This window comes from Schistocerca cancellata, chromosome 4 (genome assembly GCF_023864275.1).
Source record: "Schistocerca cancellata isolate TAMUIC-IGC-003103 chromosome 4, iqSchCanc2.1, whole genome shotgun sequence".
NCBI classification, from domain to species: Eukaryota; Metazoa; Arthropoda; class Insecta; order Orthoptera; family Acrididae; genus Schistocerca; species Schistocerca cancellata.
The window spans coordinates 381,291,631-381,310,023 of NC_064629.1; the positions used below are offsets into that span (position 1 = coordinate 381,291,631).

An 18,393-nucleotide genomic window follows, 5' to 3' on the forward strand; every position below is an offset into this window, starting at 1 on the left:
AGTTTGAAGAACATTCTGGACGGTTTGAGCAAATGATTTGGCTGCCCAGATTGCCTGACATGAATCCTATCTAACATTTATGGGACATAATTGAGAGGTTAGTCTGTGCATGAAATCCTGCACTGGCAACACTTTTGCAATTATGGACAGCTATAGAGCCAGCATGGCTCAATATTTCTCCAGGGGACTTCCAACACTTGTTTAGTCTATGCCACATCAAGTTGCTGCACTAAACTTGGCAAAAGGAGGTCTGACACAATATTAGGAGGTATCCCACGACTTTTATCACCTCAACGTAAACATTATTGTAAAAAGCAATGCTAAGCCTTCACAAACTGTGATTAGACAAGAACCTAATATCATAGCTCATGATCAGCAATGACATTTATATCCTTGTTTGTCAAAAATATTTGGCTGTTTTTTTCCTAATATGTCACTATTTCCATCACTCGTGTTTGGAGCCCCTAAAGCTGCCACTGCTCTACCACATTGTTAATTTTCAAGGTTTGCTACAATGTTAATCCTACGTTGTAAAATTTCTGCTAATTCAGCTGTAGCGCACCACGAGAACACAACATTGTTGTCACTCGGTATGCTTATATTGTCAGTGCTGTAAGAAATGTAAACTGAAGCAACTAACAATGGATGCAAAATACAGCTGTGACTCAGTTGAGAAACATGGGTCTGCAAGTTCGCAGTTCCCAACTTGTTCATGCAGACAGTAGAATGCTAGTTTTAAGTTAATGGCGACTCATGAAGCACAGGTCACAAACAACTGTGCAGCAGGAAAAAAATTTGGTGTCACTGAAGTGAATGTTCGTAGATGGCGTCAAGATGAAGAATAAATTAAAGAAAGCCAGTTCCACACACCAAACTTTCAGGGGACCATAGCAGGGAAGGTTATACAATTTGGAGCACCACGTTGCTCAGTACATGGAAGAGAAATGCAATGAAAGGTTCCCGATCACTTGAGAGGTTTCTAAATGAAAGCACTGAGATAAGATTGATGTGCGAGGATGAAGAAGACAACAGGGCTTACATTATGATGCAAAACTGTGCCACCTCAGCAGCTTCTCATGGTATATGATGAAAAATGACTTGCAGCTTAACATCATATAATCCAAACTATCTGCTAGGACATAGAGGCAATATCTATCAAATGTCTGTTTATTTTGATATGCAGTCAAATGTTACTGTCAAGGTGACAGGCATGAAAAGCATTCATATAAGGATTTCTGGCAATGAAAAGGTCAGAATAACAGTAATTCTGGGTGTACTGGCAGATGGAAGAAAGCTCCTTCAGTCCCTTATAAGATTCTTCACAGGAAAAAAATACCGAAACAAAAACTGCCTGCAGGGCTTACTTTTATATATATATATATATATATATATATATATATATATATATATATATATATATATATATATATATATATATATATATATATATATTTTTTTTAAAAAGAAAGATGATGAGACTTACCCAACAAAAGCGCTGGCAGGTCGATAGACACACAAATAAACACAAACATACACACAAAACTCTAGCTTTCGCAACCAACGGTTGCCTCGTCAGGAAAGAGGGAAGGAGAAGGAAAGACAAAAGGATTGGGTTTTAAGGGAGAGGGTAAGGAGTCATTCCAATCCCGGGAGCGGAAAGACTTACCTTAGGGGGAAAAAAGGACAGGTTTACACTCGCGCACACACACACATATCCATCCACACATACACAGACACAAGCAGACATTTGTAAAGGCAAAGAGTTTGGGCAGAGATGTCAGTCGGGACGGAAATACAGAGGCAAAGATGATGTTGAAAGACAGGTGAGGTATGAGCGGCGGCAGATTGAAATTAGCGGAGATTGAGGCCTGGCGGATAGCGAGAAGAGAGGATATGCTGAAGGGCAAGTTCCCATCTCCGGAGTTCTGGCAGGTTGGTGTTAGTGGGAAGTATCCAGATAACCCGGACGGTGTAACACTGTGCCAAGATGTGCTGGCCGTGCACCAAGGCATGTTTAGCCACAGGGTGATCCTCATTACCAACAAACACTGTCTGCCTGTGTCCATTCATGCGAATGGACAGTTTGTTGCTGGTCATTCCCACATAGAACGCTTCACAGTGTAGGCAGGTCAGTTGGTAAATCACGTGGGTGCTTTCACACGTGGCTCTGCCTTTGATCGTGTACACCTTCCGGGTTACAGGACTGGAATAGGTGGTGGTGGGAGGGTGCATGGGACAGGTTTTACACCGGGGGCGGTTACAGGGGTAGGAGCCAGAGGGTAGGGAAGGTGGTTTGGGGATTTCATAGGGATGAACTAAGAGGTTACGAAGGTTAGGTGGACGGCGGAAAGACACTCTTGGTGGAGTGGGGAGGATTTCATGAAGGATGGATCTCATTTCAGGGCAGGATTTGAGGAAGTCGTATCCCTGCTGGAGAGCCACATTCAGGATCTGATCCAGTCCCGGAAAGTATCCTGTCACAAGTGGGGCACTTTTGGGGTTCTTCTGTGGAAGGTTCCGGGTTTGAGGAGATGAGGAAGTGGCTCTGGTTATTTGCTTCTGTACCAGGTCGGGAGGGTAGTTACGGGGTGCAAAAGCTGTTTTCAGGTTGTTGGTGTAATGGTTCAAGGATTCCGGACTGGAGCAGATTCGTTTGCCACGAAGACCTAGGCTGTAGGGAAGGGACCGTTTGATGTGGAATGGGTGGCAGCTGTCATAATGGAGGTACTGTTGCTTGTTGGTGGGTTTGATGTGGACGGACGTGTGAAGCTGGCCATTGGACAGGTGGAGGTCAACGTCAAGGAAAGTGGCATGGGATTTAGAGTAGGACCAGGTGAATCTGATGGAACCAAAGGAGTTGAGGTTGGAGAGGAAATTCTGGAGTTCTTCTTCACTGTGAGTCCAGATCATGAAAATGTCATCAATAAATCTGTACCAAACTTCGGGTTGGCAGGCCTGGGTAACCAAGAAGGCTTCCTCTAAGCGACCCATGAATAGGTTGGCGTACGAGGGGGCCATCCTGGTACCCATGGCTGTTCCCTTTAATTGTTGGTATGTCTGGCCTTCAAAAGTGAAGAAGTTGTGGGTTAGGATGAAGCTGGCTAAGGTAATGAGGAAAGAGGTTTTAGGTAGGCCGGCAGGTGATCGGCGTGAAAGGAAGTGCTCCATCGCAGCGAGGCCCTGGACATGCGGAATATTTGTGTATAACACCTCCACAACGACCCCATTAAGTTTTATTTACATTCCCTCCGCAAACATGCCTTCGCCCTAGCCAGATTACACTCCCATATTTTATTTTCTCAGGCTTGTCTGACATTTGGCATCACCCCCAAAGGCCTCACACTTAAAGTTCCCATCTCTGGCTGCAACCCTTCTTTCCATCAGTCCCTATACCAGTTCCAAACCGAACAATCCATTGCCCTCACCCACCTAATCCTTCACCTACACATCCACTCAGCCAATCAACACACCCATCAACTCCTGTCCCTAATAAAAGTCCTCAATCTTTCCTCTCCCACATCCACACCAGTTGTTCAGAGCATCCTCCTACAGGCCAACCGCAAATTAGAACAGCATGCCACCCTCCACCTTAAAAAACTATCCAATCTCCTGGTTTCCCACCTCCGGAAAGGCAACTCACTCACCCTTCACAACCTTTCCAGCAAACCTCAACCTCCTCTCATTGCACACAAACCCAGTCTCTCCCATCTACTCAATCTCCCACTTCCAGCTCCACTCCCTCCAAAACCTCAAAACTCCAATCAACACAATCTGGAACCACAACACCCCAATTCAGTAGTTAACCTCTCCTCCAAACCTCTCTCCCAATCCGAAACCTCTGTCCTATCCAAAGGCCTCACCTTCAGCCCCACTCCCAGATTTAACCAAACAGCCCTTGTCAAAGATTTACTGTCCTACAGCCGTACTCTCTGCTGGAAATATCACTTTGCCACGAAGAAAAATGATCCTAATCCTACTCCCAATGATCCAACTCCCCAAGATACTATCCAAATTGAACCATGCCTGGAACAGTTCCGTCCTCCGTCACAGCGGGACCCACCTCCTCTTCCTCAAAATCACCCTCTCCTAACCTTCCAGGAATTTCTGACTTCCAGCCTTGCCTCTCAATCCTTCTTAAAAAACCTTAATCCTACTCCCAACATCACCACTGCTGAAGCCCAGGCCATCCGTGATCTGAAGGCTGACCAATCCATCGTCATTCTTCCGGCGGACAAGGGTTCCACGACTGTGGTACTTGATCGTCGGGAGTATGTGGCTGAGGGACTGCGTCAGCTTTCAGACAACACTACTTACAAAGTTTGCCATGGTAATCCCATTCCTGATGTCCAGGCGGAGCTTCAAGGAATCCTCAGAACCTTAGGCCCCCTACAAAACCTTTCACCTGACTCCATCAACCTCCTGACCCCACCAACACCCCGCACCCCCACCTTCTACCTTCTTCCCAAAATTCACAAACCCAATCATCCCGGCCGTCCCATTGTAGCTGGTTACCAAGCCCCCACAGAACGCATCTCTGCCTACGTAGATCAACACCTTCAACCCATTACATGCAGTCTCCCATCCTTCATCAAAGACACCAACCACTTTCTCGAACGCCTGGAATCCCTACCCAGTCTATTACCCCCGGAAACCATCCTTGTAACCATTGATGCCACTTCCTTATACACAAATATTCCGCATGTCCAGGGCCTCGCTGCGATGGAGCACTTCCTTTCACGCCGATCACCTGCCGGCCTACCTAAAACCTCTTTCCTCATTACCTTAGCCAGCTTCATCCTAACCCACAACTTCTTCACTTTTGAAGGCCAGACATACCAACAATTAAAGGGAACAGCCATGGGTACCAGGATGGCCCCCTCGTACGCCAACCTATTCATGGGTCGCTTAGAGGAAGCCTTCTTGGTTACCCAGGCCTGCCAACCCGAAGTTTGGTACAGATTTATTGATGACATTTTCATGATCTGGACTCACAGTGAAGAAGAACTCCAGAATTTCCTCTCCAACCTCAACTCCTTTGGTTCCATCAGATTCACCTGGTCCTACTCTAAATCCCATGCCACTTTCCTTGACGTTGACCTCCACCTGTCCAATGGCCAGCTTCACACGTCCGTCCACATCAAACCCACCAACAAGCAACAGTACCTCCATTATGACAGCTGCCACCCATTCCACATCAAACGGTCCCTTCCCTACAGCCTAGGTCTTCGTGGCAAACGAATCTGCTCCAGTCCGGAATCCTTGAACCATTACACCAACAACCTGAAAACAGCTTTTGCACCCCGTAACTACCCTCCCGACCTGGTACAGAAGCAAATAACCAGAGCCACTTCCTCATCTCCTCAAACCCGGAACCTTCCACAGAAGAACCCCAAAAGTGCCCCACTTGTGACAGGATACTTTCCGGGACTGGATCAGATCCTGAATGTGGCTCTCCAGCAGGGATACGACTTCCTCAAATCCTGCCCTGAAATGAGATCCATCCTTCATGAAATCCTCCCCACTCCACCAAGAGTGTCTTTCCGCCGTCCACCTAACCTTCGTAACCTCTTAGTTCATCCCTATGAAATCCCCAAACCACCTTCCCTACCCTCTGGCTCCTACCCCTGTAACCGCCCCCGGTGTAAAACCTGTCCCATGCACCCTCCCACCACCACCTATTCCAGTCCTGTAACCCGGAAGGTGTACACGATCAAAGGCAGAGCCACGTGTGAAAGCACCCACGTGATTTACCAACTGACCTGCCTACACTGTGAAGCGTTCTATGTGGGAATGACCAGCAACAAACTGTCCATTCGCATGAATGGACACAGGCAGACAGTGTTTGTTGGTAATGAGGATCACCCTGTGGCTAAACATGCCTTGGTGCACGGCCAGCACATCTTGGCACAGTGTTACACCGTCCGGGTTATCTGGATACTTCCCACTAACACCAACCTGCCAGAACTCCGGAGATGGGAACTTGCCCTTCAGCATATCCTCTCTTCTCGCTATCCGCCAGGCCTCAATCTCCGCTAATTTCAATCTGCCGCCGCTCATACCTCACCTGTCTTTCAACATCATCTTTGCCTCTGTATTTCCGTCCCGACTGACATCTCTGCCCAAACTCTTTGCCTTTACAAATGTCTGCTTGTGTCTGTGTATGTGTGGATGGATATGTGTGTGTGTGCGAGTGTAAACCTGTCCTTTTTTCCCCCTAAGGTAAGTCTTTCCGCTCCCGGGATTGGAATGACTCCTTACCCTCTCCCTTAAAACCCAATCCTTTTGTCTTTCCTTCTCCTTCCCTCTTTCCTGACGAGGCAACCGTTGGTTGCGAAAGCTAGAGTTTTGTGTGTATGTTTGTGTTTATTTGTGTGTCTATCGACCTGCCAGCGCTTTTGTTGGGTAAGTCTCATCATCTTTCTTTTTAAATATATTTTTCCCACGTGGAATGTTTCCCTCTATTATATATATATATATATATATATATATATATATATATATATATATATATATATATATATATATATATATATATATATATATATATATATATATATATATATTTAAAAAAGAAAGGATGGACGACATATGACCTGAAGATTGACTGAAGGTGGTTTGGAACAGAACACCAGGCTCTTTGCTTAACAGAAGGAAAATGTTGGTGCCGGATTCTTTCAGAGGACACCTCACCCAGAATGTTAAGGATCTGATAGCAAATAACAACACAGACCTAGTTATAATGCCTGGTGGTTGACCTCAACTTCAAGTAATCAGCATTGTTGTGAACAGACCTTTTAAGGATCACCTGTGACAGCTTCATACTGAGTGGCTTCTTCAACCACTCCAGATGAGAAGTTGAAGAAACCCTCAGTACCCATGTTGGGCCAGTGGATCCTAACTTTCTGGTGCAGAATCTCAAGTGGGCCAGAAGGTAACATACTGAAGGAAAAAATTCCAGTAGGCTTACAAATGAAGATAGTGATGTGCAAGATAGTGCTGCTGCTGATTAAAAATATTGATAACATAGAAATTGCAAGCAAAAAAGGAAGTGAAAATACTAAGTAAGGAAAACCATTTCATTTTATTTCCCCTTTTATTGTCAAATGTAGACAATCAATAAATGGTGTAAGCTTACAATGGATAAGGGAGATACTTGGTAACAATAAAACAGTTTGTAATTTTGACTAGTCAGATTAGGTTAAAAATAAATTTTCCCCAGGAGCCTATACATCAATGTGGGTGGAGGGGGGAGTCTTCTATCCAGGGTCATCTTATACTTGGGTATGTACAAAGCAGCACAAGAAATAAATTGTCTCAGGAGAAGAGTTACATTAAGAAACCATAGGTAACTGTGAAATGATGAATAAGATGAGTGGGGGGGGGGATAAAAAGAAATATTAAAACACCTTCTGCAACACACGAGTTCTTAACCAAATTTGAAGCTGATAAAATTAGAGCAGAATGGCTACAACAGAACTGCGAAGAAATTTAAAAATTACAAAGCAAGGGAGGAATGATGTGACATACTGAGACATAAATAACTTGAACTTCAGAAAGCGAAAGGGGAATACTATGTGGATGATAAAAGATGAGAATGTTAATGAAATAATGAATGTCTGGGACAGGTACTTAGAAGAATTTTATGCTGCAAAAAGTCCTCCAGATGCTTTGTAAATACAGGATGAAAAAGAACTGTTCAAAGAAGACAAATGATTTCAAATCATTACGAAGAAGTTGAGCCGGCACCAATGAAAAGGAACTGTGGAGAAGCAACTTTTGCAGATGGAATCAAAGGCTCAAGCCAAAGGAAGGTAAAAATACTGTAACTGTGCAGTAACATTTATCACAGAGATGAGTAATGGGCAGACGACTACACAAATACGATAATGCTGCAAGTACTAATGAAAATTAATGGCATGAAATATGCAGAATATAGGACAATAAGCCTGAGATCTCATTCGGCAAAAATGCTACTACAAATAATGGATAGACGATTGCAATCAAAAGTTGAGAGGGAATGGGATGAAGAACAGTTCAGCTTCAGTAGGGTGAAAAGTACAAGAGGTGGAACTGGACTGTTACAAATATTTGGAAAGTGATACCTAGAAAAAAGTTCGTGTCATTTTTGTTGACTTGTAGGAAAAGTCTTTGACAAAGTTTGATGGGCTAAAGTTTTGGCTGTCCTGGAGCAGATTGGAGTTAATTGGAAAGAAAGGCGAGTAATAAGCACAACATCACAACAAGTAAAAGTAAAGGTAGGAAATGAGACATTAGAAAGATTTAATATCTATTTAGATAATTCAGTTAAAAAAGAGTGTTGTGACAATAGATAGCGAAATGTATAAGATTTGCTGACAACATTTTATTACTACATGCAAATGAAAAGTCAATCACCAATATGTTGAAAGAAATGAACAGCAGCTACAAGGAAGATAGAATGACAATAAAATGTTCAAAATCCTAAGCCAACTATTTTTATTAGGCACTCAAGGAAAATAAAAATGAAAATTTGAGATCAGTTAACTGAAGAAGTTGATGCTGTTGTTGTTGTGGTCTTCAGTCCTGAGACTGGTTTGATGCAGCTCTCCATGCTACTCTATCCTGTGCAAGCTTCTTTATCTCCCAGTACCTACTGCAACCTACATCCTTCTGAATCTGCTTAGTGTATTGATCTCTTGGTCTCCCTCTACGATTTTTACCCTCCACGCTGCCCTCCAATGCTAAATTTGTGATCCCTCGATGCCTCAGAACATGTCCTACCAACCGATTCCTTCTTCTAGTCAAGTTGTGCCACAAACTTCTCTTCTCCCCAATCCTATTCAATACCTCCTTATTAGTTACGTGATCTACCCACCTTATCTTCAGCATTCTTCTGTAGCACCACATTTCGAAAGCTTCTATTCTCTTCTTGTCCAAACTAGTTATCGTCCATGTCTCACTTCCATACATGGCTACACTCCATACAAATACTTTTAGAAATGACTTCCTGACACCTAAATCTATATTTGATGTTAACAAATTTCTCTTCTTGAGAAACGCTTTCCTTGCCATTGCCAGTCTACATTTTATATCCTCTCTACTTCGACCATCATCGGTTATTTTACTCCCTAAATAGCAAAACTCCTTTACTACTTTAAGTGTCTCATTTCCTAATCTAATTCCCTCAGCATCACCTGACTTAATTCGACTACATTCCATTATCCTCGTTTTGCTTGTGTTGATGTTCATCTTATATCCTCCTTTCAAGACACTGTCCACTCCGTTCAACTGCTCTTCCAAGTCCTTTGCTGTCTCTGACAGAATTACAATGTCATCGGCGAACCTCAAAGTTTTTATTTCTTCTCCATGAATTTTAATACCTACTCCGAATTTTTCTTTTGTTTCCTTTACCGCTTGCTCAATATACAGATTGAATAACATCGGGGAGAGGCTACAACCCTGTCTCACTCCTTTCCCAACCACTGCTTCCCTTTCATGCCCCTCGACTCTTATAACTGCCATCTGGTTTCTGTACAAATTGTAAATAGCCTTTCGCTCCCTGTATTTTACCCCTGCCACCTTCAGAATTTGAAAGAGTATTCCAGTCAACATTGTCAAAAGCTTTCTCTAAGTCTACAAATGCTAGAAACGTAGGTTTGCCTTTTCTTAATCTTTCTTCCAAGATAAGTCGTAGGGTCAGTATTGCCTCACGTGTTCCAACATTTCTACGGAATCCAAACTGATCTTCCCCAAGGTCGGCTTCTACCACTTTTTCCATTCGTCTGTAAAGAATTCGCGTTAGTATTTTGCAGCTGTGACTTATTAAACTGATAGTTCGGTAATTTTCACATCTGTCAACACCTGCTTTCTTTGGGATTGGAATTATTATATTCTTCTTAAAGTCTGAGGGTATTTCGCCTGTCTCATACATCGTGCTCACCAGATGGTAGAGTTTTGTCATGACTGACTCTCCCAAGGCCATCAGTAGTTCTAATGGAATGTTGTCTACTCCCGGGGCCTTGTTTCGACTCAGGTCTTTCAGTGCTCTGTCAAACTCTTCACGCAGTATCTTATCTCCCATTTCATCTTCATCTACATCCTCTTCCATTTCCATAGTATTGTCCTCAAGTACATCGTCCTTGTATAAACCCTCTATATACTCCTTCCACCTTTCTGCTTTCCCTTCTTTGCTTAGAACTGGGTTGCCATCTGAGCTCTTGATATTCATACAAGTGGTTCTCTTCTCTCCAAAGGTCTCTCTAATTTTCCTGTAGGCAGTATCTATCTTACCCCTAGTGAGACAAGCCTCTACATCCTTACATTTGTCCTCTAGCCATCCCTGCTTAGCCATTTTGCACTTCCTGTCGATTTCATTTTTGAGACGTTTGTATTCCTTTTTGCCTGCTTCATTTATTGCATTTTTATATTTTCTCCTTTCATCAATTAAATTCAATATTTCTTCTGTTACCCAAGGATTTCTATTAGCCCGCGTCTTTTTACCTACTTGCTCGTCTGCTGCCTTCACCACTTCATCCCTCAGAGCTACCCATTCTTCTTCTACTGTATTTCTTTCCCCCATTCCTGTCAATTGTTCCCTAATGCTCTCCCTGAAACTCTCTACAACCTCTGGTTCTTTCAGTTTATCCAGGTCCCATCTCCTTAAATTCCCACCTTTTTGCAGTTTCTTCAGTTTCAATCTGCAGTTCATAACCAATAGATTGTGGTCAGAGTCCACATCTGCCCCTGAAATGTCTTACAATTTAAAACCTGGTTCCTAAATCTCTGTCTTACCATTATATAATCTATCTGAAACCTGTCAGTATCTCCAGGCTTCTTCCATGTATACAGCCTCCTTTCATGATTCTTGAACCAAGTGTTAGCTATGATTAAGTTATGCTCTGTGCAAAATTCTACAAGGCGGCTTCCTCTTTCATTCCTTCCCCCCAATCCATATTCACCTACTATGTTTCCTTCTCTCCCTTTTCCTACTGACGAATTCCAGTCACCCATGACTATTAAATTTTCGTCTCCCTTCACTACCTGAATAATTTCTTTTATCTCGTCATACATTTCATCTATTTCTTCATCATCTGCAGAGCTAGTTGGCATATAAACTTGTACTACTGTAGTAGGCATGGGCTTTGTGTCTATCTTGGCCACAATAATGCGTTCACTATGCTGTTTGTAGTAGCTAACCCGCATTCCTATTTTTTTTTATTCATTATTAAACCTACTCCTGCATTACCCCTATTTGATTTTGTATTTATAACCCTGTAATCACCTGACCAAAAGTCTTGTTCCTCCTGCCACCGAACTTCACTAATTCCCACTATATCTAACTTTAACCTATTCATCTCCCTTTTTAAATTTTCTAACCTACCTGCCCGATTAAGTGATCTGACATTCCACGCTCCGATCCATAGAACGCCAGTTTTCTTTCTCCTGATAACGACGTCCTCTTGAGTTGATAAGAGTCAGGTATCTAGTATGTAAAATAACTAGTAAGATGGCACGATATCAAGACATGAAAACAAGGGTGGCTATTGTGGAAGAAATGTTTTACAGTAGTAGTACTTTCTACGGACTATTAAATAAACAGACAAGGAATACATTACAGAAGAGTTTTGTATGGAGCGTTACCCTGTATTGCTCCATAACAAGGACATTGTGGTGTACACATATAAAGAGGATTATGAGATGTGTATCTGGAGAAGAACAGGAAGAGTGTAATGGACATGTATAATAGGGAATGAAGTTTTGTTACGCAGGATGAATGTGAAAAGAAATACTGGGGACAAATGGTTAGGACACTATGTGTGAAGAAACTAGAAGTTATGGTCGCTAGGATAAGAAACAAGAAGAAGAAGAAGGTAGCAGTTAACTGATGACACAAAAAGGGTGCAGGAAAACCAGGAGGACTGGAGAATGCTCAACTTGCCATAATGAACTAGTCTTATGGGCAGAACAAATAATACTACTACTACTACTACTGATAATAACAGTAATAATAATAATAATAATAATAATTATTATTATTATTATTATTATTATCTATTTAGAGGAAGGAGCAACCAGTAGGGAAACCACTGCCTTATGCTAAGGTGCATACACCATTAGGTTATCTATGAATTTTTCAAACAGCTATCATATTACAGAACAATCCAATAAAATTAATGTAATTACATGGAACAAATAAGGGGGAGCAATAGCTACTGGCCGACACAAATGGGAGTTTCACTCCTGTGAAAAATGCTTAATCTAAGTATGACAATTGTTCTGTAAACAACTCTTGCCAGTGGAATTAGCATTCTGTAAATACCACAGAACAATGAAAGAATTAAATTCACATAAAAATATAAAGAATTCTATTGTCCACCAAAATAAATGACATATGTTTAATAACTGCTGGATGGAGAAAAACACTTTCAGACCTCTGGAATCAATATCACAAAATAAACTGCACCCACACCTAAAGTTTAGTAAACTAAAGAAAGTGTTTGCAAACCTGTACAAAATGGCACCACGAAATGTGCACTACCTATTTTTATGACTAATGAATGATTACTGTGCATGAATAGAATCAGTTATTCAAAAAATAAATTATAAAACTTACTGTTATTAGAAAAATTAAATCTATTAAAGATGGTAGGAAGGAGTTACTTAATCAGCATAAAGATAATTCAACATAAATGCCACGCAATTAAATGAGATTGAATATGCTTTATTCATATTCATCAATCTTGGACAGGATATATCTACTTTTTCTAACCGGATTGAAGTGCAAATTGCCCAAATTAATGAGATAATTAAACAAATCATACATTTAGCTCTTACATACAATGCAATTTCATGAGACACAGGGAAGTGCATGATAAAGGGCAACAAATAAGTGAAAAATAATAACAAAATTCAAATATTAAACACATAGAAAGTAAAAATCAAATATAAAAGATTGAAATAATGGCACTAACGAAAGAGAAGGTATGAATATAACACTGATGGCTGGTATAATATCTCATAACTAGCCTGCCTTTTCACAACACACACTTTTGTCTGGCATCTGACTCTTCATCTCTGCCCCTACATTTTTAAGGATGCTTATTTATCGCACACTGCAAGGCAGTTGTCAAAAATTACCTGAAAAGATTATCTTCCACCAGCAACATAGTACACAAATAACATAATGCCGTAAAACAGAGCAGTTAACAATACAATCTGCTACGCCTCAACGAATATGTTGGAAACAGACCTGACTATCCATTGGATCATACTATTTTTGACTTCTGCAGTGGAATTTTGTAGCAGTGCACAGACATGTTCCCAGGCTGATAACAGGGCATTTACTTTGTCACGATATTGCTTGTTTGGATCAGTTAATGCGTGTTCAAGGCCCTGGAAAACAAAAGAGGATTTATTCAGTTTCATTTTTCTCTCTGCACATTTGGTTTGCTTGAAACATAACAATCTCCTTTGTACAATATTTACTTAATGAAAAAATTTTTGACTATTCCAAGCTGACTAACGAATACCTGCACACAATTAAGTGGTAGCAAAGAGCAAAAGATTTTAATATGAAGACCTTCGAAACCCAAATTTTTCTTTCATCTTCATGTACACACAAGAATATACAAGAGTAACACAAACACTTTTTATAAACAGATTCACATTACATTGAGTCCATTTATAATTTGTTACCATGAGGCCAAACGAATTTTAAAACAAAGAAAGAAAACAGTGAGTAATGGATTTTACATGACAAAACAAATGACAAGCTTTATATTTAATAATTAATCCTCTGTGGCCGATAATGGTGATGTACGAGGGTGTGCTAAAAGCAATGCCTCAAAGGTTTTTTATGTAAAAACTTGTAAAGCTTTTTAAATTAAACAAACATTACTAACATTCTACATCTTTATTCTTAGTGCCTACACATTTGTAGCCCTCTGCCGGTACATGCCTCTGAATTGTAGCATGTAACATGGTGGTGTATAATGTAACTATGTCAGTGTGTGAGAAACAGTGTGCTGTAATCCAGATTAAAATTCACAGAGTTCATCCACACATGGAACATACTCTCCTTCAACATGACAGCGCCAAACCACACACGAGCAATGTGACTTCTGCAACAATCCAACAATTTGGACCGAGTCATCAATCATCCTCCATTTAGTACCAACTTAGCCCCATTTAATTGTCATTTGTTTCCAAAACTTAAAGAACACTTTTGAGGACTTTACTTGGATGGCGATTAAGTGATACAAGCAGAGATGAGGTGGTTGCTCTTTCAACAACGTCAAACATTCTAGATTGATGGTATCAACAAATTAGTCTAACGTTGGGACTAATGTGTTCGTTGCCAGGGTGACTATGCCGAGAAATAAATATGTAGACATGAAGAATACAGATGCAGAATATTACTAACCTTTGTTTTATTTAAAATGCTTTAAAAGTTTCCACATAAAAAATTCGGAGGTATTACTTTCCAGCATGCCCTTATACCACAGACATGTATCAGCAGATGTGTGATCTAATGGGGAAGGCAAAAGGACTACTGGAATACAAAACCAAATAAGGATTTTTAAAGTATGTTCATGATGAAAAAGTAGGTATGCATGTAGTTTTCATCAGGAGAGAGAGAGCTCCACTAGAAGAGATACGAGAAGGTCTGACGCAGAGAAGCAACCATGTTTATGAACAGAAACTGCTGGATGGTGTACAGATTCTGATAATATAACTATTTTCATATACATGGCTAACTTACATGCAATTAATGAAACACTCAATTGCAAGAGAGAAATTTTGTTAGGCAGCAAGGGAAAAAAGCCAAAAGGACAAAGTAGTATGCACTGTAAGCACAGCTGTGAATGTTGCACGTAACAAATGGTCATAATGTGATTCTGATGGAAGGTCAACTTGATTTCGGACATTTAAATTAATGTTCAGAACATCTGGGAAGGAAGAAGTCTTCAAAAGGCCAGGATGACAGTACATCCTTATAGTTAATGAATAGTGAAAACATTGCAGCGATATTGGAGTAAGTGTATGGATTTTGTGGAACTATTTCTTTGTATAACCTTTTTATTTATTTTCCTTACTGTGGAAGAAGGACCATAAACAAAGATTACACATTCTCTGAAGGTCTCAGGATCTCACTAAAGTACTTCTGTTGGTTATGTGATTTCTTAGATCCAGTTACATTAAATTCTGTGTATTAATATCCAAGCTGCAGTACAGACCATGGCAACAAGTACTTTGTAATATTATTAGTTATTTGCTTTCTTGATCTAAAATGTATGATATAAAAGTGGAGTGACAGATAGTATGTCTTCTGCTCTTATCCTTATGGTACTTACGGAAAGTATAAAATGGAAGGCAACAATACTGTTTTTCAGTATGCCTGAAATGCTAATTCCCCTAATTTATACATAATTCATGAGAAAGTTGCTTCCTTTTCAATGATTGCAGTATAATTGACCAATATTTGCTACCCTTTAGTATGAATAAACAGGCAGATAAATGAAACTAACACTACCAAATTCCTTCAAACTCTTACATCAGGTTCCTAAAAACCCCAGACTTGATTAGAAAACTTAATTATAAGCTCTATTTTCAGAGATGCATTACTTTTTCCTTTGAGAATTTCCTGGATAAATTTTTATTTTGATTTTACTTGACTTACAAATGATTTTATTTGCTGCTTCTATTACACATTATTTTACAAAGTTATCACTAGATGTGGAAAATATATCAAGGAGTCACTCAAACCTTGCAAGAGAATATTGAAGACTGCTTTTACGTTGTTTATGTGCATCATACATATAAATTGGACACATCTGATTTGAACTGTCACCCATTATACCATGTGAAAATTTTGTCCAAGACGTTCTGGATATCCTTAATGGTGTCCAGTAGTGGTACTTTATTGTAGTCAGTACTAAAGAGCGCTGCTTACTTTGTCTGGCAGATAGTATATGTTGAGAGAATTGGGAACATCTAACTTTACTTTTGTTTATGACTAATACTTGCTATATGAACTAATGTGTTTCCTCAAAACAAAGGACAAGGAGGAAACTGGTCACAGTCTTTCGCAAGGAGGATCATCAACTATTTTCTTGTCTAATCTCAGGAAATTAGAAAAAAAATGAAACCAGGCTGCCTGACCTAAGCAATGAATTCAGTCAAAATCCTCTTGGAGGTATTCATTACCGTATCACATCACCTCATGTTTCAATGCATTGTGACACCCTGCAGTTTAACATGAAGAACATTTAGATAAGAGCATGTAAGCTTTTAAGCCTAAGAAAAGAGATAAATTCTCAATAACTCTAATCAGGGACAATGCGTGGATAAATACAACATCCACAAATATGTGAGAGTGCAGGAAGGCCTGCGACACACAAAGTTAGATGATTTGCAATAGTTTATCAGGCTCTTACAGGAAGGACGAGAAACCTGGAATTACACACACCCAGCCTCTACTATACCTCATAATATATGCCACTATATTTCCCTCTCACTTTATTTTCTCTGTTTTCCTTCACCCTTGAAATATCTTCTTTGTCTCGTGGGTACTTCCAAATTATTAACTGGGAAATATTCTCCACTGATTCTATGTACTTAAAACTGGAATGCAATTTAAGCTGCAAAAACTTAGAACATAATGTTATTGCATTCTACGTCCTACTCCAAAATTTCCTCAGGATGTGAGTCTTTATCCCTAGTTCCATTCCTGTGCACAGAAGGAGAATTTTTCCATCGTTAATTGTATCAAAACACATTTGCATGAGAAAGGTAATAAAATTAGAACGAGACAATTTTGTCTCACTAAGGCAAATACCAGACCTAAGCACTATTAATAGGCATACACTAGTGAAAAAAAGAAGAAAAACATTTTTCAGAGCTAGTAGTTCTTTCCTCAGGGGAGGAAGACGAAGCTGTTTGAGGAAAGTTAGAGAGGAGGAGTGGGGTGGTTGTGAGAACAAAGGGAGGAAAATATGAAATAGGAGACACCAGAGATTAGGTCACACATGATAGGATCAAAAGTTCTGAAGGTTATTATAGTTTTTGATATTTTTGTGTGTGTATCAATAGTACATACAATTTAATGTAATTATATGTATTGTACATAATAGAGGGAAACATTCCACATTGGAAAAATATATCTAAAAAGAAAGATGATGAAACTTACCAAACAAAAGCGCTGGCAGGTCGATAGACACACAAACAAACACAAACATACACACAAAATTCTAGCTTTCGCAACCAACGGTTGCCTCGTCAGGAAAGAGGGAAGGAGAGGGAAAGACCTCCCTCTCCTTCCCTCTTTCCTGACGAGGCAACCGTTGGTTGCGAAAGCTAGAATTTTGTGTGTATGTTTGTGTTTGTTTGTGTGTCTATCGACCTGCCAGCGCTTTTGTTTGGTAAGTTTCATCATCTTTCTTTTTAGATATATGTATTGTACGTAATTCTTACATTACTTGACCCCACTTTACTCAGCATACCCTGATATACTCACAGCATACACTATCTATGATACTATTTTTGATTCATACAAACAGAATCAACCTTAATTTTCTACTATCTTTTCTTTCACCCTAACTTTCAAAACCTTCAGGAAGAAAGGACAAACAAGAATTGCACATTTTCAATAACATGATCACTTATAGCATATAAATGACAATCACGAGATGACAAGATTTAAATCTGTACTAATGTTCATGCAACGACAAACATGCACAAAAATGGGACATTATTTAATTCTCAAACTGTAGGGAAAAATTCTCCAGTGTAAGGCAATAGAAGGTGTGAGCTTGTTGAGGAGTTTCTTTGAGTGATCCAATATGAAGCTGGGCCACTTACAAAATCAGATTTAAGAGCAGCAGGGCCAGTTTGTAGCCACACAACTGCAGTTTCCTGAAGGAGAAATGATGGAGGGTGGGAGTGATGAAAATACGGGAATGACTCCATCTTCTATGTAAGAATAACTGTGAATAATTAGTATCAGAGTATGTGAAAGACAGTTTCTTTTGTGGTAGAAAAAGAGTATAAAAATGTGTGAATTTAATCAGTTACTTCAGTTTTGTTTCCCTAACTTGAAAATACCAATGACCAAAATTTGTTTGGTAAAAAAAATTTAACATTTCAAATACGTAAACGTTAGCATTTATTAGTGTTCAACACAATAGTAGTTCGATCTCACTGGTACAAAGGAATCACATGTTCTGTTGGATTAAACTTTGCGAAGTGTAACTTCCTTCATGCCTGAAGCGAGGGTTTCCAATCTCCCTCTAACAGCAATCCTTTCCCTCTCACTTGGCCTTCCAGGAATACTCAGCTTCAGCTCCACTGTACCTTCCTTTTGCACACCCCTTCAATGTGTATCTAACTTAGCATCTATATGGTGAGGACATCTCT

The 18,393-nt window shown here is 40.0% G+C and overlaps 1 protein-coding gene across 1 annotated transcript in view; it reads right to left on the bottom strand.

The window, feature by feature from the left end:
• LOC126184214 (serine-rich adhesin for platelets-like) overlaps positions 1–18,393 on the bottom strand; it is a 216,105-nt gene that overhangs the window by 82,891 nt on the left and 114,821 nt on the right. Inside the window, exon 2 of the mRNA XM_049926582.1 lies at positions 13,229–13,371. Within this exon, the coding sequence (XP_049782539.1) occupies positions 13,229–13,371 (143 nt within the window). The remainder of the gene's footprint in view (positions 1–13,228; positions 13,372–18,393) is intronic.